At 43.2% G+C, this 20,609-nt stretch overlaps 2 protein-coding genes across 2 annotated transcripts in view; one reads left to right on the top strand and one right to left on the bottom strand.

Moving 5' to 3' along the window:
* LOC137866067 (metabotropic glycine receptor-like) overlaps positions 1 to 5,674 on the bottom strand; it is a 55,207-nt gene extending 49,533 nt beyond the window's left edge. Inside the window, exon 1 of the mRNA XM_068701722.1 lies at positions 4,390 to 5,674. Coding sequence (XP_068557823.1) covers positions 4,390 to 5,246 — 857 coding nt within the window. The 5' untranslated portion in view covers positions 5,247 to 5,674. The remainder of the gene's footprint in view (positions 1 to 4,389) is intronic.
* A 5,007-nt stretch (positions 5,675 to 10,681) lies between these two features.
* dis3l2 (DIS3 like 3'-5' exoribonuclease 2) lies at positions 10,682 to 20,376 on the top strand. The gene is made up of 21 exons (XM_068738171.1): positions 10,682 to 10,788; positions 11,371 to 12,161; positions 12,268 to 12,392; positions 12,544 to 12,597; positions 12,810 to 12,911; positions 13,070 to 13,253; positions 13,473 to 13,537; positions 13,857 to 14,086; positions 14,169 to 14,342; positions 14,501 to 14,580; positions 14,716 to 14,828; positions 14,939 to 15,046; positions 15,172 to 15,405; positions 15,612 to 15,691; positions 15,882 to 16,065; positions 16,193 to 16,279; positions 16,601 to 16,748; positions 17,090 to 17,220; positions 17,641 to 17,745; positions 18,460 to 18,564; positions 18,669 to 20,376. Exons 2-21 carry the CDS (start codon positions 11,396 to 11,398, stop codon positions 18,774 to 18,776), a joined length of 3,183 nt encoding a protein of 1,060 aa, XP_068594272.1. The 5' UTR covers positions 10,682 to 10,788; positions 11,371 to 11,395; the 3' UTR covers positions 18,777 to 20,376.
* Positions 20,377 to 20,609: the final 233 nt, after the last annotated feature.

Here is a 20,609-nt window from a genome sequence, read left to right as displayed (position 1 = left end):
CCGCAGATGCTCAGAAACGCGACTCCTTGGTGAAGCATTACTGCATAAGTTTAGCTTGGTGTTGCTTTCGGGTTACTTTAGGGACTATTTTTCAGCCGCAGATAAATTCACATTCAGTGTGTATTACAGTAATGTTTGTTCTCATTATTCATTGAAATGAAGCAACATGTCAGCCGGTAAAACAGAGTCGCTCATTTATTTACTTTTAATAGTTTTTGGGGAAACGATGGAGCTCCAAAGCTTTATCAGACTTTGGATACACAGACAAGACTTTTTAAAAAAATCAATTTACTGTTTGTTTGTGTGTTTTCATTGGATTTTTCAACAATAAGAGGTATATATGGTACATCACCAGACATATTTTTTGAGATATTGATTTAGTTAAGTTTCTTAATATCTGTGGCTAGTGCAAATAGTTCTGGAAGTAGCTTGTCCTTGTTCTGTGTTCTCCACTGCAGCTAGTTTTCCCACCAAAGTTGAAAAAGATTGTCACGTTTCCTCTCTGCTTGGAGACCCAAACATGTCTGGAGGACGGACGTTGGAACAGTTGAAGACTCGTATACTGCTGGCCCATCACAGATCCATACTACGAAGTGAATGTGTTTAAATACTGCTCAGAGATGTTACTGGAATACAGCATTATAGAGGAAAACTACCTAAGACTTAAACCAGTGGAGCTAAGTTTAAGCTGTTTTCATTATAGTCTACCTAATGTGCATCGCCAAGCCCAGTTCATCTCTCTCTCTCTCTCTCTCTCTCTCTCTCTCTCTCTCTCTCTCTCTCTCTCTCTCTCTCTCTCTCTCTCTCTCTCTCTCTATTATTTCTCTTACACACACATACCCACATGAAAAGCATTCTTTGTCTTCTTTGATTTACATTCTCCTACCCATTTTCCTCCACCATCGTACAGGCTGAACATTCACTTTCATTCTCTCATCTTTCTCTCTCCTCTCCGGTTCGGTGGATGGGTCTGACACCCGTTTACTTCCATCTGCCTGCTGGGAAGTGGAACAAACAAGCATGGAGAGAGGCTTTGGCCACCAGCTCTCCTCAAGTACACAACCCGACAGAAAGAGAGGGAGGCAAACGTGCTGACACCGGAGTGACAAAAGATTCTGAGCTTCACAATTCAAACCTACAGCCAAGTTCGATTATATTTTTAGTCAATGTTTTAGATAACCTTTAAGATTATGTTAAAATGAATACATTTTTATTGTGAATCTACAAAAAAAAATATCATTAGTCACTCAGTTTCCTTCCAAAACTGTCCACAGCATTAGCTTGCTGCTGCTGTGCAGTCTGACCGGTAGCAGTTGGGTCTTCATCTGGTGTAATTTGTTTCTTCCATCTGTTGTTGTTCTGACTTACAGAAAATGGTACTTGTTGCACCTTTAAAGGAGGGCTGCACCAATCTGACTCTTTAAGTTCCGGTACAGATACCAATGTGTGGGCTCTGGGTACCGAGTACCGATCCTTTACCAGAGTTTAATTAATAAGCTGTATGCCTCACTGTGTGGAAGTGAATGGGATCAGTCTGTTAGGGCAACATTAGGGCTTGACTTAAACATCGCTTCCCTAACTTTGTAAATCAAAAAGTGAAAATCCATACATTGATATCAATTTTGTGAAATCTTGCACCAGCAACTTGGTAAAAAAAAAAAAATCTTCAAAACTCATTCATTTCTTCGGCGTGATGCTTCTGGAGGTGCTTGATTTAGTTACTTGTGTTATGTTTTGCAGCATTAATGCCCCCCATCGAAGAATTGGCTTTGCAGATATTGCAAGTATCCGGTAGAATTTGAAGTGTAAAATACCACCAAACATCTTTCTTGTTATCTCCCTCAGCTATGCAGTCTATCAGCTTGCTGCTGGCGTATGTCGTAGTACGAGCACATGTGTAATCAGGCGTACACACAGAAGTGAATTCAATCAATTTGTCACTGATATCCAATCCAGCTATTTGGCTCAGTGTGGGCCCGATATCCGATATCGGATCAGCGCATCCCTACTTTAAAGCCAGCTGCAAACCTTTATTCTGACAGCTGGTCAGAAAAAAAAATCACCTCTAATAGCGCTACTGAATGTAAAGAGTGCCCTGCTGTGTCTCAAGGCAGTCCAGTCCCAGCTCCCTACTTCATGATTCTGATTCAAATCTGCATCATGTACTTTTTGATTCGGTTTGCAAAAACAAATAAGCTCTGTTCTGCAGTGCGAAAGCTGCTACCAAAACTAACTGCACTGGCCACAGACTGAGGTTTGGATTTGGCCTTTGAAGGACAGAGAGAACGGAGGGGGAAAAAAAGAGATGAGAAAGAGGGTGCTTTGAGAGTAGCAGACATAGTGGAACTGACTCCATCATCTACACTAGCTTATGCTCTGTTCAGAGCCAACCGGCTCTCTATTTTTAGAAATGTCATCACAGGACTGAGATGAGTGGCAGAAGTTGCAAGACCACAACCCACTTTATAAGAAGTGGAGTGAGGAGGAAAACAACATGCATCCAGTTGAGTCGTTGTAGTGGATAGTTCTACTCGATTGGGGAGTGCACTTTGTGCGAGACACACTCTGGTGTTCATGTTCCCTCCTAACGTGGTTCCCTCTGCTCACAGCATACCTTTTGCTGACCAAGTCAAAGACAAACTCAACGTTCACGTAATACATTTTTTTTTTCTGGAGCTTTCAACTATTTGAAATGGTTATTATCAGCAGATACAATTTACTCGGCTGTCAGCGAGATCGATCTGTTGACAGCTCAGCTCAGTGGCTGTAATGATTTCATCAATTGCATCTTTAGGACTTTTCTCCCTGTTGGCTTTAAGTTAGACATGAAAGCTATAAGTGGACATTGACTTGGAATTTTGCCAAAGCTGCCGTTTTTCAAAGAATGAATTTTCGCGCTGAACTATAAGCCACCATGGGCTAAAAGTGCTATGGATGAAATAATAACAGCTGCACTCACATGCTAATGGACCCATCTCCCAAAAAAAAAAAGGAAAATTACACATGGGATTGGATGCACAAGTGTCTGACTTCTATTTTTCTGTCACAAATCATAGTCACTTGTAAAATGCCACTCATTTAAAATCCCTCTTGGCTGAGCTTGAATAGTCAATTGATGAATTATGAATTAATTCACTGAATTAATTGAATGAAACTAGTTAAACATCCTCATTACTGCACGTTGATGGTTTCAGACAGACAATAAGTCATTTTTGGAGACAAATGGGGCGTCTCAGCCAGAAATATGTGAGCTGTGATAGCAAATAGAAACTGTACTGTTTAAGACTCTTAACTCAAGTGAAACGTCTCACCAAGCTAAAATGGAAGACCGTGACAATTCTGTTCAAACTGATTCCGTGGTAACTCCACAGTTACCACAACTGTAACCGCAGTACAACTCCCAAAAAACAAGAATGTCCGGAGCAGCTCCTGTGGCCAGATCACGAGCTCCACAACCCGAGAGGGACGGTCCCTGAGGCAGGTAGTGATGCAGCACTTTGCTCAGGGACACGTCAGCAGGGATGCCTGCCAACCTAAGGCCCAAAGCACTAAAGCACGACACACTGTGAACCACAGAGCAACATTTCAGTGTTTTGTCACCCACATTAATCTGTCCTATTTCTTCTCTGTTAGGGTAGATTTTACTCAACATTTCCTAGTGTGTGTGTGTGTGTGTGTGTGTGTGTGTGTGTGTGTGTGTGTGTGTGTGTAGTAGTAGAATAGTGGCTCCAAAAAAAATCAAGAAAGCGGGGTTTTCGTGCACTAAATGATTTGTGACGAGTAAATCTCTGCACATCTTTGTGTGTGTGATACATCTCTAGACAGCTGTAAGGCTTTATTGCACCTGAAATTCAGAGTGGCATCATATCGCAGTGTGTGCTCTTTCATCGTTAATGCCTTAATTGATCTTTGCAAGACGCTCTTTGACCGGAGCCTTGAAATATGAGATCGTTGGGTGATTTTATGCGCCTTACACAAGCACATATGCCAGCTTTAAACACTTTACCAACAAACGCACTTTGTGAAGCTTGCGGTGTTCATTAGATGCTAGGCTGCAGTGGAGATGCACAGCTGCGCTTTGACAGGCGAGGCATATTAAATGAGAAAGGTCTACCTGTGTCTGTGAAGCCTCTTTTACACCATCTGTTTCTGGCATCAAGGCTGCAGATCATCATGATCCATATTTATATTCACTCTCACAGAGCATTCATATTACTACTTCTAGTTGACTGTAGTAATGTTCTGAAAATCTTACTATGTGTAAAATGAACTTGCATACATTTTTATGCATTTAGAAGACAAAAAAAAAAGTGTTGTCACAAAACTTATCAAACACAAACTGCATGTAGTTTCTCTCACTTTCACACAAACACAAACACCTCCTCTCACCTGAACTCTGGTGCAGAGTTGCTCTTCAGTCCATAGAAGCCAGCAGACAAGGTGAGCAGCCAATAGGGCACAAACGCCCCATGTTCACACTCCAGGTAGGGTGCCGACCACTTGATCTGGTTTTTGTCCAGAAGGTAACTTCCACTCTTGGTGCCGGATACCTCTGGGACTCTTCTGTGCATGTGTGGTCTCCTACCGTCCCTGAAGTCGTTAAACCAGTCGGACTCCGGGCTCCTGCTCCTCAGCTGACGGTGCGCAGAGCCGGACAAGTCCTGCAGCACCACCTCCTTCTCGGTTCTGGTCGCCTGGAGGAAAACGTTGGGGCCCGGCGTCGGCGCGTCCGCGTGGAATGTCACCACCGCCCTGTGGATTTTGGGGTCCCCCTCGAGGATGCTCTGGACCAGCGCGTGGTACCAGTGGATGTCCCTCCGCGAGGTTTGCTCCCGGGACCTGTTGGCCTGCAGGATCATGTTCAGGAAGTTTGTGGCGTGCGCTACGGTGTCCAGGATGCTGTGCAGGGAGTAGTGGGAGGCGACGTGCAGGCCGCCTCGCAGGCTGCTCAGCTCGTACCTCCGCGAGCAGTTCACCTGCCTCAGTGCCGAGGAGTCCCCGGTGTGCAGGAACGCGGTCACCACCCTCGGGAGGTCCTCCTCAATTTTGTGCGCCACCACCGCGCGCTCGGTGCCCGGTATCGAGTAGTAGGTCGGGTGGTGGGGCGGCTCTCTGTTGATGTTTTGGGTGCTGAACACCGGTGGGTGCCTTTCTTCCCGCTCATTATCCGACCACTCCACATAACCGTAGTTTGATCCCAAAACGAGCCCCGTTTGCAGAAGCAGCGGGACGACCAGGAGAGCCATGTCGTTCCGTTTTACAGGCACAGCGAAGAAACCGTGGGCACTTGGCAAAGTGTGGCGAGCATAACCAAAGCTACTCTATTTCTTCTACTGCTTCACGGTATTAGAACCACTTTAGGAAGCACACGACAGAGAATGTCCTGAATTTCATACCCATGAATCAAGCTGAAAACGATGAAGCCTCTCCACTTCCCGTCCTGGGCATCTTTTATCCGCGAAAACACAGACTTTTCCTTTCTTCTTCTCCGTTTTTAAACAGTAGTACTATCTGATCCAAACACCCTCCAGCACTCATAACTCCTAAAAAAAAACAAAAAACTACACAGCTTCCTCATCAGCCCCGCAATCCATTCATGTGTAGCGACGTTATAAACGAGCGCGAGCGGTCTCTTTTGACTCCTTCTCGGAGGAATCCATGTGAGAGGAGTACGATGACGAGACACGGAGCAAATTGTTCTTGAAGTTCCGTCCCTCCCAAATATAACCCTAATAGGCCACTTAAAGTGTCGCCCACCGGTGTGTGTGGTTGTTTCTCACTGCCAGTCTGCCGGAGGTGGGCGGAGCGTGGGGAAAGACCGGAGCTGTCCGGTGCTGAAAGTAGCAGCCGTAGGATGAGAGGCGAGGGCGGCGGTGGGGATCAAAGGCTGTCAGTGACGAGGACGGAGGAGCAGCCTGTCAACTGGATCTGACGGGCTGCTCCTTTAGATGATTTAAAAGAGAATACAAAAGAATAACGTGCACGAGAGAGACCAACAAAAGACAGCCATACAATGTGTTCATGTTATTCTACTGAATATACAATGTATACATATTCTGTGTGCAGTTTAAGGCCCAAAGTATGTGGACAGCAAAACATTACACATTACAGGCGTTACAGATTTCCTACACATTTCTAGAGATAAACATTATCTGCTTCCTAAAACCATGCACCCATTTTACTTAACTCCACGTTTCACACCAAAATGATGCCTTTTAATACTTTTTTTATCCTAAATGTTCATACTGTAATTTTGTTATACATCCCCAGTTAAAGGGTTCTTTGAGGGAGTTTTCCTTGTCCAAATCGGGGGTCTAAGAATAGAGGATGTTCTAAGCCGTAAAGATTGTAAAGCCCCTTGAGGCTAATTTGTAATGTATCTTTACACACACACTTACCATACCACACCCATTTGAAATGTAACTAACACATGCTCTGAACTAAAAAAAAAATTGCCAGCACTTGTGTGAACTTTTATGGTTGATCAGGAGTCAGCAGAATTTGTGTTTTCAATCTTAAATATGTAGAACATGTAGACAAATTGGAAGTAGAATATAGCAGAATATAGCTCTTTCTAGGTCTCTCACAACTTCCATAGTTTGCATAGTGGAGACCTAAACTGAAACACAGTTGCTGAATCTGCTGTTGAGAAGAATACTAGATCCTTTTGCTGAGACACTCATTCAGTCAGCACTGCAGAAAAATACATTTTGTCATCTCGTCTTTCATGAATCGGTGATCAGATGTAAGAAGTAAAGACAGCAGTGGGCGATATTGTAAAGGCAGCTACAGTATGTTCAGGAGCCAGAAATCATCGTATTGTTAGATATAATACACACATAAAATAATATGTGAAAATGTGAACAAGGGATGTCAGAGAGAGAGATGACCATTCGTGTGCCTCTCTTTCTCCTTCACACTGAGGTTGGAAATCCCACTTTAGATCCTCCATGTGTTCATCTGTTGTTGATCATGACAACAAACAAACATCATTGTTTTTGTTGTAGTGCAAGAGTTTTTTTGTGTCCATGTGTCCGTCTCGGTCTGCTCAGACGTTCTCTGGTTTTAAATGTGCGATGCAGCGTACACGGCCGGCCCGGGGTGACTCGCAGGCCGTTGCCATGGCAGTGGAAGGTGACGACCAGCGTTCTCCCCATGCTGCAGAAAGAGACGGGGAAGGTAGCCCGTCTGGCCCTGCAGCATAAGATCTACAGTATCCACCTCTCACACTCATACACACTCGCACGCTGATCAATCTGCTCCAAGTCAGACGGATATTTTGGACATCATAAGGACAGATATTCATAAAGGTAGATGGATAACTGGTGTTAGAACAGATAATACTGACAAGGAAGTACTTGTAAGTCTCAGAAATCGCTAAGAACTCTGTCATTCATTTTGTACATTGGCTTAAATGACTACGCAGCCTCGGGGGGCCCCATCAAAAAACACTGTGTAGCGGTGGAGATGGTGAATTAGGTGGAGGAAAGGAGACGGTACCGAGCAGTGAGAGAGCATCAGAGGGAAGGAGACGAGAGAGTGTACGAAACGATTGCTCCTGCCCCCTCTATTTCATCTTCTTTTACAAGCTGCACTGCCTCCCCTGGCCCGATGAATATTTGATAGGCATTTGCTGCTTCATCTGCATGCTTTACAACTTGAGTGCGTACAACTGCAACAGTGGGTGAGAGGCTGCTGTACCAGCCGTTCCTTCACCCACGCTCTCTGTTCTCCCAGAGGTTCCTTTAGATTTTCTTCAGAAAAGAGCAAGCGAAGAAAAAAAAAAAAAAAAGAGCAAAAGAGTATTTCCTCTGAAGCTTTTTTTTATTTACATTTTTTTTTTTTTTTTATGTGCATGCTTTGGTTTGCTGTGATGCCTCACCCATGCAGGGAGCTGCACAACTAAATGCAGTTGAAGCCCATTTGCTATACACACGAAAAGCCAGTTATTTTCAGAGGTAGAAGCGTTTTTTTCCAAAATTTTATAGCGTCTTTCTTCACACTCCTATGCAATTTCAAAACGTATGAATTATGGTGTTTAATTGCTCCTTTCACTGAAGCAGTTTACTGTCATAACAGGTTTCTTTTCAACCACAGCTCTCCATCTGAGCTAATGCACAAGCTGTCAACAACATGACAGTGGGAATTATTTTTAATCTTCGGTTGCTGTGCAGCTTCTGTACGTATAGGAAGAATGTTGGAACCTATGATTGCTGACTTGGTTTAGCCCCAGTTTGAAGTCTCCGTCTTTGACCATGCATCTCAGAGGGTATCAGAAAGGTAACCAAGAGTGATGGAGAAGAATGAAGGCGAGATGATGAAAATAAGAAAGACGTGACCTTTTTAAAGCTTCATTTTATCTTTAACGTTCAGCAGAATTCTGAGTCAAATTGGCCAGTTTTGTGGCGGTATAAAACAGAAACAGGCCATCAACATTAAAAGTAGGAAAATAGTATAAGTTTCTAAGTAATGATTTTGTTAAATGCCAACGCTCTGGCTGCCAGGTTACCTGCAGTTGTCTAATGAAGATGAAAAAGGCTGCTGAAAACTGTAGCTAATTTCCCCTAGGTACAGTCTGCCAAAGGAAAAACAGTTCAATCAACTAACGCTGGTGAACATCTAATTCATTTCATCTGCAAATATCAGCACACTGTTCCAAAATAAATAATCTGAGAGTGTGTTGTTACAGTATCTTATCAAATGTTAGCAAAATGTTGTGTTCTTTATCTATAGACATGTGTCCCCCTTGTTATTTGTAAGTAAAACACAAAAAAAACTATCCCAGCACACTAGGAGCCTGTGTAAATGCTGGATAGTTTGCTAGTCTATCACAAGCCAGACAACATAGACAAACACATTCACCTGAAATCCACTCAAATGGACAACTTAGCGCATTTGTGTCATCATGTTGAAGTTTTGTAACTGTTGTAAGGAAAACTCATTGACAGAAAGGAGCCATCACTGGTCCTGCTTACTGTGCAGCAACAGTAAAATCACTTAGACACTCTGTCACCTGCAGAGACAAAAAGACGTCAGACAGAATGTCTGGGAACATATGGAAGACATATTGATTTGTGGGTTTTCTCCAGCTTCCTCCAAACCAAATACAGGCAGATTAATAGAGCTGTAATTGGTCCTCCTCGAATTTATCAAAGACACATGTCCAGGGTTGCTGTTGGTGATAATGTCCCTTCTTCTGTCTGTAAGTCATAAGGGTCCCTCAGTACTCTCACCTGGCCTCAGTATCACTACAGTATATGATCCTCCTTGGTCATATTAGTTTAGTTTAGTATTAGTTCAATACTGTTTCCAACAATAAGTATACTGATAACACCCAGCTGTAAGTATTGTTAAACCAGAAGGGCACATATTCAGTCTATTTATTATAATGCAACAGCAGCTGAGACTTAATTATATCACATAATTAATCCAATTACAGCCTTATCACGTCAGCTCTGTTTGACGAACACTGCTGCACAGGTGGGTTATTATAATTAGGAACCAGATGTTTCCACAGTCAGTTTGATGGGGTTTTGTGGAAGTGTCAGAAAATATGTGCGTTAAGATGTAGTCAGTGAGGAAGTGGGGTCACAGGACACCATGTGTAGGGGAGTTGAGTGAATTCAGCCATTGCAAACTCATGTTGTTATGAACGTCAAAGACATATGACAGTTATGAGCAGCAGGTAAGATGAAATATTGTATTCTCGTCAATCATGCAAAGCTCTTGCTCCCAATAACGTAATCACAACCACTACTGAAGGCGTGCATCAGTGTCTGTGCATGACTTTTGCAAGACATTCTGGGCCTTTATTAAGGTGAGACATGACAACCTCATCTACATCCTCAGGTGTCTGAAAGCCCCATCTGACTGCACACCTGCACCTCGCCAAAAATCACCTCCATATTATCCCCGGGAATTATACTGTGGAATGTGTGAATGTGTGTGTGTGTGTGTGTGTGTGTGTGTGTGTGTGTGTGTGTGTGTGTGTGTGTGTGTGTGTGGGTGGGTGTGTGTGTGGGTGTGTGTGTGTGCTCTTAGACAAGGCTTCATAAATTGTCTTGTACTATGCAAGCGAGAACAGACAGGTGTGAAATCAGCTTGTCAGGAGACAGAAGAGAATCTCCAGCAAAAATAGGTGATGTCTAAGAACTGTATTCATCCTGTAGAATAGCACATGCTTTAAAACATCACACAAACACTTCTGTCTGAATGATTGTTAAGTTTACTTTCGTTTTAGTGTGACAGGATGAGTTGTTTGCTAAACTGGCACACAACAACGTGTCACAGTATAGTCAAATAAATTAAATATTTAGTCTCTGCTGCCCTCTAGAGGTTGCTTGTGTCCCTATTATGTTTCCAGTGGTCTTATTTTGGAGTTATGTTTGACACAAAAAATATATGAGCCCACAGTCACCCAGCAATTCAGTGTCATTGGGCACATTTTCCAAAAAATACCGCTTGATTAGTTGAGTAGCCTAATTAATTCCGGGTTTGATATTCAAATGACACAATCTACGTAGCAACAGGATTGTCCATGACTAATATTTCATAAGCGGACACACCACATTTATACTGCAGAATATTAGTATAGTTATATTCCCACAATTGTTCTTGCCGACAAATCTTGACGGCGTTTTTGTGCGTTCGGCAAATTCTGATATTTCCGATAGCACTCAAAGGTAGCACGACTGTAACCGTTCATGACGACGGAGGAAGTGAACGTATCAGTTAGCATTGTGCTCCGTACGACAGCTAACGTCACATAACTTACACACAGCGAATAAGGTAATGTTTAAGATTTTAAGTTTTGACAATCATCCATTTCAAATTGGTAGTTGTGGTAAGGGTCGCGGTTTGACTGACATACAAGTAGTTAGTTAGATAACGTTGAACCAAAAAAACCTGCCGTTGCAGTTAGCATAGCTGGTGCTAGTCATGCACTGCTAATAATTGTTAGCTCACGTTAGTGAACTGTTAGCCGCTACGTTCAGAAGGCATTCTGAGCTGGACAAAGACAATGGGATGATACTCGTATTGTCATCATCCAAATGTACTTTAACTTTAGGTAGTATTAAGTTGATTAAATGTCAGTCACGTTTACGGTAGTGATTATAAAAATTGCTAAACTAATTTATGCTTGAGATGTAAGATGAGAGGACTGCGTTACGCAGCAACAAATCAGCTGCTGAAGTATAGCCAATAGCTTTAATTTTCTTCAAATTCATTCAAGTTAACCATCTGTTATTTTAAACATACTTTGTAATCATTTGTTTCCTAAGTTAAGCTCCTTGAATGAAAGTTATGCATATTCTGACTACCGTGTGATCGAAGGGCAGCACTTATAATTTATGCCATTTGCCTTTTCAGGGACAGCATCTTTAAGGATTGCCATATGGATTCTCCTCGGCAGGTGAAGAACCTGAATCGAGAGCCAAAGCGCAGTCAGAATCGGTCCAGCAATCCTCCTCAGAAAGATGCCTACGCCAGGCTCCTCAACCAGCACAGCAGCAGCAAGTTCAGCCTGTATCTAGAGCAATATGCAAAAGACACAGCTTTTCAAAGGGAAGGAAATGGGCCAAGTACCGCGTTCAAAGCCCAGAGTGACAGGCAGAACATACCACAGCGACAAAGGGATCAGGTGCCCAATGATTTCTCTGATTCCAGTGACTTCTCCCCCTCTTCCATGAAAGGTAGAGGAGATGAGAGTTCACTGTCGTTGTACATGGAGAAGCTAAGCACCCGTGGTGCTCAGCAGGACTTTGAAAGGAAGCAGGGTGTGTCTGACAGACAGCGATGGGGACAGAGAAGAGACACAGCCACCAGCCACGATGGAGACGTCGAGTCTGGCGAGGAACTTGGCTCTTTAAAACCCAACGAACCAAAGAAACACCAGAAGCAGCAAAAGAAAACCAAGGACTCTCACAAAGATGTTACCTCAAAGGAGACTGACTCCTTTGTTGGACGTCCCCAGTCCCCAAATACAGCCGGTGCAAGTGGACAGGAGCAAGATAAGATGAAGAAGGCAAAGAAGAAGAAAAATTCAAGGCAACCAGAAGAGGAGAAAAGCGGAGAAGGGACATTCCAGTCTGGGGTTGACGCTCAGAATTCAAGGCCCAAGTCCCCTTATGGCAAAGAGAAAAAACTGCAGCAGTCCAGAGGTAAATTTGTATATTCTGTTTTAGAGATGATGTTATTTATGGTATTGTAGTTGCATACATTTGATGGTTTATTAGGAACGAAATCAATTCGTTGAATATGTTTCAGCTTCAAATTCTCCTGCTGACAAGAGTAAGAACAGAGGACCCCGAGGATCAAAGAAACAAGTTTTTGAATCCTACATGACACTTGAGGAGGTTTCCCACGGCCTTAAAAGAGGAGAACTCCTTCAGGTAGAAACCCAGAGTTACTGTTCCTGACCGGAGACTGTATTAAAGTCTATATTGAGTATGGGGGGGGGGGGGGGGGTCAAACTATTAAAAGCAGTGAATATCACAATCTACTGGTGGATTCATTTCTAAATTCTTCATGCTTCCTCTGCAGGGACAGTTGAGAATCAACCCAAAGAAATACCATGAAGCTTTCATCCCGTCTCCTGTAAGTTCAACCCCAAATTAATTGCACAATTTAATGTTTTGCTGCCTCCACAACTTCTTTAATGGGTTGTATTAAAGCGCCTTATAGCTACTGTCTACAGTATACCGTATAAAAGATATAACTCGGCTTGTGATTTCATTGTATCGGCTTGAAAGGTTTACAACGTTCAAGGCAGGAAGTAGACGTCAAGTAATCTCTTTTTATTTCTGCAGGATGACGCACGAGATATATTTCTGGATGGGATTGTAGCTCGCAACAGAGCACTTAATGGAGACGTAGTGGTGGTGCGAATCCTCCCTCGGGAGCAGTGGAAGGTAAACGACACTTACTTATGAGCAATATAATTTTAGCTTGTAAGACATCCGGTTTTTTTTGTTTGTTTTTTTTAACGTTGTGATTATTGTAACGGGCTCCATTTTAGCTCCTCGGGTCAGCAGTGTGTCAGAGGATGATGACTGTGTGTCTGTTTTAGGTTGTGAGGTCAGACACCGAGTGCGAGGGCACCAGTGAGTCAGACACCCAGAAAGAAAACACGGTGCGGCCAGCGCAGAAGAAGACGGAGCGCGCGCCCCGGCCTGATGGAGTCGCAGAAGACCAGTCTAGCGACCAGGATGAACTCATCCGCAAAGTGCAGAGTAACCCCCCCGCTGACACAGGTACTGGGATGGAGTCGTGATTATAACAGCTGTTGCCAATCGCAATTAACATAGGTATCAAATGATAATAATTCAGTTGGTATTTGGTAATGTTTAGTGAACTATGTGTTTGAATGTTTGTCTATTGGTCTGAACAGAGTATCAATGCACAGACGCAAAAATCAAATGAAGGCGGTAGTTCAGGTAATCTAAATCTTTGCTTTCATATGATGGAAATAGGGGAACATCTGGAAGACCCCTCAACCCCACGGCCCAATGGGGAAATACTCCAAAAGACTGCCAAAGTGAGCGTCTCGCCTGATCACTTTTCATGTATTTCTTACTCAACCCTTCCTCTTTTTTTTTTTTTTTTTTTTTTTCACCCCATGAATTTTCCAGATTAAAATGACCACAAGAAGCAGGGTTTATGCCCAGCTCATGAAGCAACGGTAGAGGCGTGACGAGGAGGTTCTGTGTGATTTTTGATTGCCTCACCAAGTTGCCACAAAAACCTAACAATTCATTTGGCTACTTTACAATACAAGCTAACTATAAAAAGAAACTAACATGAACGATATCCAAAGACAATTAAAGTATAAAATAAAACACTTATTTGTCTTCTAGGTGGTGTACATTGTTGAAAAGAAACACTCGAGAGCCGTGACGGGCTTCCTGAAATTCCTGCCAGACAAGCCTTTTGCCATGTTCTCTCCCGTGGACCACCGTGTGCCACGGATTAACGTTCTCCTTGCCGACTGTCCCGAAGACTTCACTTCCCGCCCGGGCGACTACGCCAAAACCTTGTTCATCTGTCGGATCACCGACTGGGCAGCTGACAGCAACTTTGCGGAAGGGTGAGTGTTCTAGTCAAAAGCTTGATGCAGGGAACGCATTTTTCACAACCAAGCTGACTCTCTCCTCGTGGTTTTCCTCCAGTCAACTTGCCAAGACGCTGGGTCAGGCTGGAGAAATCGAGCCAGAGACGGAGGGCATCCTGATAGAGTACGAAGTGGATTTCTCCGAGTTCTCAGATGAGGTGTTGAACTGTCTGCCCAAGAACCTGCCCTGGACCATCCCTGCTGAGGAGATGAGAAAGAGGAGAGACCTGAGGTAGCACTGTGGAGCCAACACATGACTGCTGTATTTGTTTAGCTAATAACTGGGCTACTGAGAATTTCAGAGCTTTGCCATCCAATGACAGCAAACGCGTATCTAGTTTTAATTTAGGATCTATATGATTCAAAAACCACTGTCCCCATCATGTGTAGGGAGGAGTGTATCTTCACCATCGACCCTGCTACCGCCAGAGACCTGGACGATGCTCTGTCCTGTAAACAACTCCCTGACGGTAAACTGTCCTAACTGAGGAGCTCCGTAATGATGAGCAATTGTGATTTATAGATCTAGATGCTGTTTTTTGTTTTGTTTTTTCCTGTGGGATGTGAGGCTGTGTCATAGACTGTCTTTTTTTTTTTAAACACAGGTAACTTTGAGGTGGGAGTTCACATTGCTGATGTGAGTTATTTCGTGGGGGAGGACAACGCTCTGGATGCCATCGCCAGCCAAAGAGCAACTAGTGTGTACATGGTTCAGAAGGTGAATGTTCCTTGATCATCATCAGTGTTGTAATTAAAACTTACTACTTGATCTTTCCCCGGTCAAATAACGCAGTGATGAATGATAATGAGCATGCTTGTCTTGTCCAGGTGATCCCCATGCTGCCCAGGTTGCTGTGTGAGGAGCTGTGCAGTCTCAACCCTCTCACTGACAGACTCACTTTCTCCGTCATTTGGACAATCACACCGGAGGGGAAGGTATGACCATTTTAAAACGTCATGGACCTGTTCGAACTGCTCTCAAACAACCAAAGGTTATGTTTGCAGGTTGATCGATTTTAAGCTGAAACTGTGACGGCATTTGCCGTCTTCCTCGCACACAGATCCTGAGTGAGTGGTTCGGCCGCTCGGTTATCCGCTCCTGCGTGAAGCTGAGTTACGACCACGCTCAGTCCATGATCGAGGCCCCTGAGAAGATGTTTGCTGCCGAGGAACTGCCACCTGCGGACCCCGAGCACCCCATTGATGAGATCCATCGGGCCGTGCTCAACCTGCACTCCATCGCGAAGAACCTCCGGGCTCAGCGCTTCTCAGGAGGAGCCCTCAGGCTGGACCAGGTTAGCCCTCATTCCCTTGTGTTCGACTCCTGTCGCTATGGTTTCCTTTCATAATGTCGCTGGTGATCATGGTTTCAGCACTCTACTCATGGTCCCCTTTTTTTATTTCAAAATAAGAGCTAATCACAGATAATTGAATAGTTTTGTTGGAAGAAATGTAACAAAGACATTATTTTCACACGCATACCTTGTGTTTTTTGTTTCAGTTGAAACTGTCCTTCACCCTGGACAAAGAGACCATGATGCCTCAAGGCTGCTACGTTTACCAGTACAGAGACAGTAACAAGTGAGTAACAAACCCTCCTCAGATACATCTCTCTGTCTGCATTTCTTCAAAATGAAACTTTATTTGACGCGACATGTATATACACTTCTCATCTCAATCACTCTAGAGTTTGTTAGCGTTTCTTTTTTTCTTTTTGTTCCTACCGCTCTGGTCATTTAACCACTGTATCATTCAAATCTGTGTTCTGTAGGTTGGTGGAGGAGTTCATGTTACTGGCTAACATTGCTACAGCCCACCACATCCACAACAGATTCCCCCAGCTGGCGCTGCTCAGACGCCACCCTCCACCCAAGACCAAAATGGTGGATGAGCTGCAGGAGCTTTGTGACCAGTTGGGAATCGACATAGATCTCTCCTCTGCAGGAGCCTTGCATGTCAGTACTCACAATACAGCAGATGTAGCCCAGTTCATAATCCCTCAGGGGAAAAAAAATAGAAGATATATTTTGTGTGTATTAATGATTAAAACCTTTTTTTTTATTCTGCTGTTTCGACATGCAGAAGAGTCTCAACACTACTCTTGGGGATGATGAGTATACCACTGCCAGAAAAGAAGTCCTCACCCACATGTGCTCCAGACCCATGCAGGTCAGAGCCGAGTGACACCCACCTTTTTATTTATCAAGCTTGCAAACCGTTTAATGAGGAAAATGAGACGCCCACTGTCATGTCATAGTTATTATTGAAAAACATGCAAGGATGGTGCATTTCAAGCAACAATAATATTTGATAATTGTTGGGCACTATTCTATCATTCTTTAAAGGTAAAAGTTTTTCTTACCCCACCCCTGCTTAACATAATCCAGAAACATTTAGTTTCATCAGATTCAAACTGAAGATGAACTATTCCAACACGAAACCTTCCCAGTGATATTTTCATGTTTGATGCGTGTTATTGTTATTTGGCAGATGGCGATGTACTTCTGTACGGGTGAACTTAAGGATAAGCAGTTGTATAAGCACTACGCCCTCAACGTTCCTCTCTACACTCACTTCACATCGCCCATCAGACGCTACGCCGACATCGTTGTCCACCGGCTGCTGGCTTCTTCACTGAGTGCGTACCGTCTCCACTAAAGTCTCTTTTAGACGCACAAAAAACACAAACGCACACGTTTTGAAATGGGTAACAGAAGGTCCTGTTTGCTTCATACAGCGGTGCGGTTGTATTGCAGGAGACGTCTGGTCGATGATGTAGAATTTGAAATGCAGAAGAGAACAAAGCGGCCTCAGAGCTCGCGATGAGTCGATGCATTGTTTGTGCTCGTGCCTCTGCTATTGTCTCCGCCCCTTCCTGTTTCTGTCTGCTCCTACTGTGCGTCACTTTGAAATGTGTGATTTTTGTTTTTTTTATTCTAGTACTCATTATGTGCATGTCTGTCCATTGAATGTTTACAGATTGTGGGCCTAGTTTGGGGCTGTCAACAGAAGACGTCCAGAAACAGTCGTCACGCTGTAATGACAGGAAGACTGTGTCCAAGAGAGTCCAGGAGCTCAGCTCTGAGCTCTTCTTCGGAGTGTTTGTGAAGGTGGGACACGTACTTTTCTCTCTCTGTCTAAGCTGTGTGTTTATTTCTGTTCTCCTTTAAAAAAAATATTAGATTTACTTGAAATATTTCATCAACCACGACATGTATGAATTGTTCATGTAATGTGGTTTTACATACATTTAATGACTCCCTTTTTAGATGCTCTAGATCTTTTCTATGGCATTTAGTTTTACACCTCCTATTGCTCAGTGTTTAGAGTCATATTGTCGGGGACTATGGCTTTGATGCTGAATGAAGTGAGTTGAGTTGGCGCTTATTTGGTTTTCTCCTCAAAAGAAAAAGGGTTCAGCCATTCAACTGGATGATAAATGTAAAATAATAAACCAGTTCATTAATATCCGGTCTGAAACCGTACCATCAATATACTGAAGTACTTTTTTTTTGGTCTGTGCGCCACAGGACTGTGGCCCTCTGGACTCGGAGGCCATGGTGATGGGGGTGCTGGATCAGTCCTTTGATGTGCTGGTTCTCCGGTACGGAGTGCAGAAACGCGTCTACTGCAAGGTGAGCTCCAATACACTCAATTTCAAGAGAGCAATATTGTAGTTTTTTAGTTTTTAATTATTGACGTCATTTTAATTTTTAGAGATATTCTTTTAACTCTGTAGCTGGTTTTCAATTCAGTTATATCCTCTCACTGTAAAAGGAAGCAATATCTGTCTGCATGTGTGTGTCCTTCACATATCTTGAGAATGTATTGCTGGGGACCTAAGGACGTGCATTGTCAAATTTGGTTCAATTTGGACATACTTTGAATAAACCATTGAACAGCGCTCTGTGCAGCAGCTGGGGGCGGGGCTTCAGGGCTCTTCGGAGTCCAGGATGTGGTCCTCAGAGGGCCGTTACAGGTCGCGGCTCATTGACTGCAGCTTACTTAAATACTGAACTCTCCCTCACCTCCCTAAAGTCGACAAGGACGAGCGGATGGCCTACACAGGATCAGCGCCACTCTGCCATTGCAACTCAAATTGTCTGTTTTTTTTTGCGATACCAACTTAAACGTCTCCGCCGGCAAAATGCCTCCACTTGTGACATCCGCGCTCTACTTTGTAACCACGGTTATTTTGTCAAAGCAAGAGGCTAATAAGCCTTCATGGTGTTTATCTATTTCCCCCAAAACAAGCTCATTCAGGAGACACAAATGAGACCGTTCAGAGAGTGATGAACTGTCGAGGTCAGGTGAACGTTTCATCTGAAACATTTTGTTTCCACCCTCAGTCTGTTGCGGGCCTGGACTCGTTCCGCCATCATAAGGTGGGGAAGAAATCTGAGCTGACTCTTATCTGGACAGCAGAGGACCTAGAGAAAGCTCCAGTAGAGCAGGTGAGAACTGCAAACGCGGAGCAGCAGGCTGGGGTCGAGGTAGTTAGAAAGTGTCTCGGAACCAAAGCAACGTGATAATCGTCATTTCTTCTCTCCGCTTGCAGGTCATCTCAATCTTCACGCTGGTGGAGGTGCAGCTCAAAGCTGACGGTGCTCCCATGAAATACAGCGCCGTGCTCAAGAGGCCCGGGGAGAACGAGTCAAACACTTAGATGTGCTGAAGAGCACTCAAACGCTTGAATGGAAATTTTGAATTGCACATTTTCTTTTTATTGATTGGGGGAAAAAACGAAAATAAAAAATAGTAGTAGCTTAGAAGCAGTATTGCTTTAAGCAAGGGCATCACTGATCAGGTCAGAGTCACATTTCAGTTGAAGTGACATTTATGATTTATAGTGTTTTAAAACATGTAAACTGATGTGTTTTAATGTAAGCCTTGATGGTACCACTGATGGGCACACTGTTTTATGTGATTCAGTGGATGTGTTTCAGATTGATTTGTGACCCAGGTCTGACGGGAACAGAACCGAGGCTGTTGATTTATTGACCTTTTTATGAGGACGGTATTGATGTGATTTATAACTGTTGTACACGGTCTAATGTGTGAAAGCTGATTTTCTGTATAACATCAATATATTTGTGTTTGCAAAGCAAAAGAGTATACCGCACTACGAAAGTTGGCTCATTTGGCCGTCTTCTCTTGCTATTGCTGGCTGTAAAATAGCTTTCTGGAGGCCAGAGTGACGCGACACGGAGGGAACAGTAAAAATGCAGCGGCAAGGTAAAACCTTTGACTGCATCAGACGGACAGGACAAGTATCTTAACATTCGCATAGAGACAAAACAGCCGCTGCCACGTGCCATCCAGGGTTTTTAAGTCGTATGTATTTATAGTGTTTTATACAGGAAGGTTTTTCTTCTCATGTGTGACTGAAGAAGCCCTTCGCCTCCTTCAGTCACAGTCATGAAGAACGGCTCGAAGGACTTTTCATTTGAATTCTTAAACGTATTGTTCTTGTCGAAGCTAAGGCATGTTTTCTGTACTTGGTTTGAAGCCAGAGCTTAATCATTTCTCAACTAACTTATTGTTTTTATTAGAAAACATAGGACTGACTTGAGTTGCTGCTGAAAGTGGATGTTGATGAGCTCATGTGCTTTTGAGTGCTTCCAATTGTTGTTTGTGGGGTTTTTTTTATGCTCAGTTAGATTTAATTTGTGCAGCAGAAATACTTTATGGACCTCATTAATATCAACTGTGAATTTCAGCCTTAATGTAATTGAGTGAAGCTGCACATTTGCCCGTTTTTTCTTTTGACTGAGTCAGTGTGCCTCTCTTTAGTTCTCAGTGCCATGTAGTGTCATAACTCAGCTGCTACCTCAGCACAATTATGTTTTATTTTTATTTTTGAACAAAAAGGCTTGTCACAGTTTTTTGGGGTTTTTTTTAATACCATGAGCTAATGTTTTTAAGTTATTTTTGCTCACATGGTCAGTTTGTGATGTGAACTTTAAATGTATTTTAAACCAGCAAGTTAAATGCTTGTGCAAAACAACTGGACTGACTTAGTAGTATGTGTTTCTGTGATTTTAAGGGTTGGAAGAAAAATAATAATTCATTCTTAAATTTGAAAACCTGAGAATGCAGACAAAAGAAAATTCAAGTACAATTTCTGTCTTTTTGGAAAGTAATATCAGGACATGTAACTTTGGTTCTTGTCTGTATTGAAAGTTCATCTGTACTCTGCTAAACTACCATACGGCGCAATACATAGTTGTCCTTGTCACTCTGAAAATAAATACATACGTGAATGACTCAAACTGTGTTGTTTTATTACCGGTGTAAAGATGTTGGTGGTGAACACCAGTGAGTCACTCTGCTGCCAGTGACGAATCTGATCAATGTGGCGCTGCCCTTTTCTGTTTAGTTTGTATTGTGAATAAACACAGATCGTCTCTGTGTTCTTTATTACCAGGGAGTGTTTGATTAGTCCACCCTCAACCCACTGTCCTATAGAAGATAAGGAGAGTTGTATCACAGTTAATGA

Source organism: Cebidichthys violaceus, unplaced genomic scaffold, assembly GCF_023349555.1.
Source record: "Cebidichthys violaceus isolate CVI_PGR_0920_01 unplaced genomic scaffold, fCebVio1.0.p SCAF_8, whole genome shotgun sequence".
NCBI lineage: Eukaryota > Metazoa > Chordata > Actinopteri > Perciformes > Stichaeidae > Cebidichthys > Cebidichthys violaceus.
The sequence above is the reverse complement of the archived record's forward strand: the minus strand, read 5'-3'. Positions and strand labels throughout refer to the sequence as shown.

Coding starts and splice junctions, on each gene's coding strand:
- dis3l2 (XM_068738171.1), top strand. CDS start 11,396: ATGGATTCTCCTCGGCAGGTGAAGAACCTGAATCGAGAGCCAAAGCGC. Junction 12,162..12,267: donor AAAACTGCAGCAGTCCAGAG/GTAAATTTGTAT, acceptor AATATGTTTCAG/CTTCAAATTCTCCTGCTGAC. Junction 12,393..12,543: donor AAAGAGGAGAACTCCTTCAG/GTAGAAACCCAG, acceptor CTTCCTCTGCAG/GGACAGTTGAGAATCAACCC.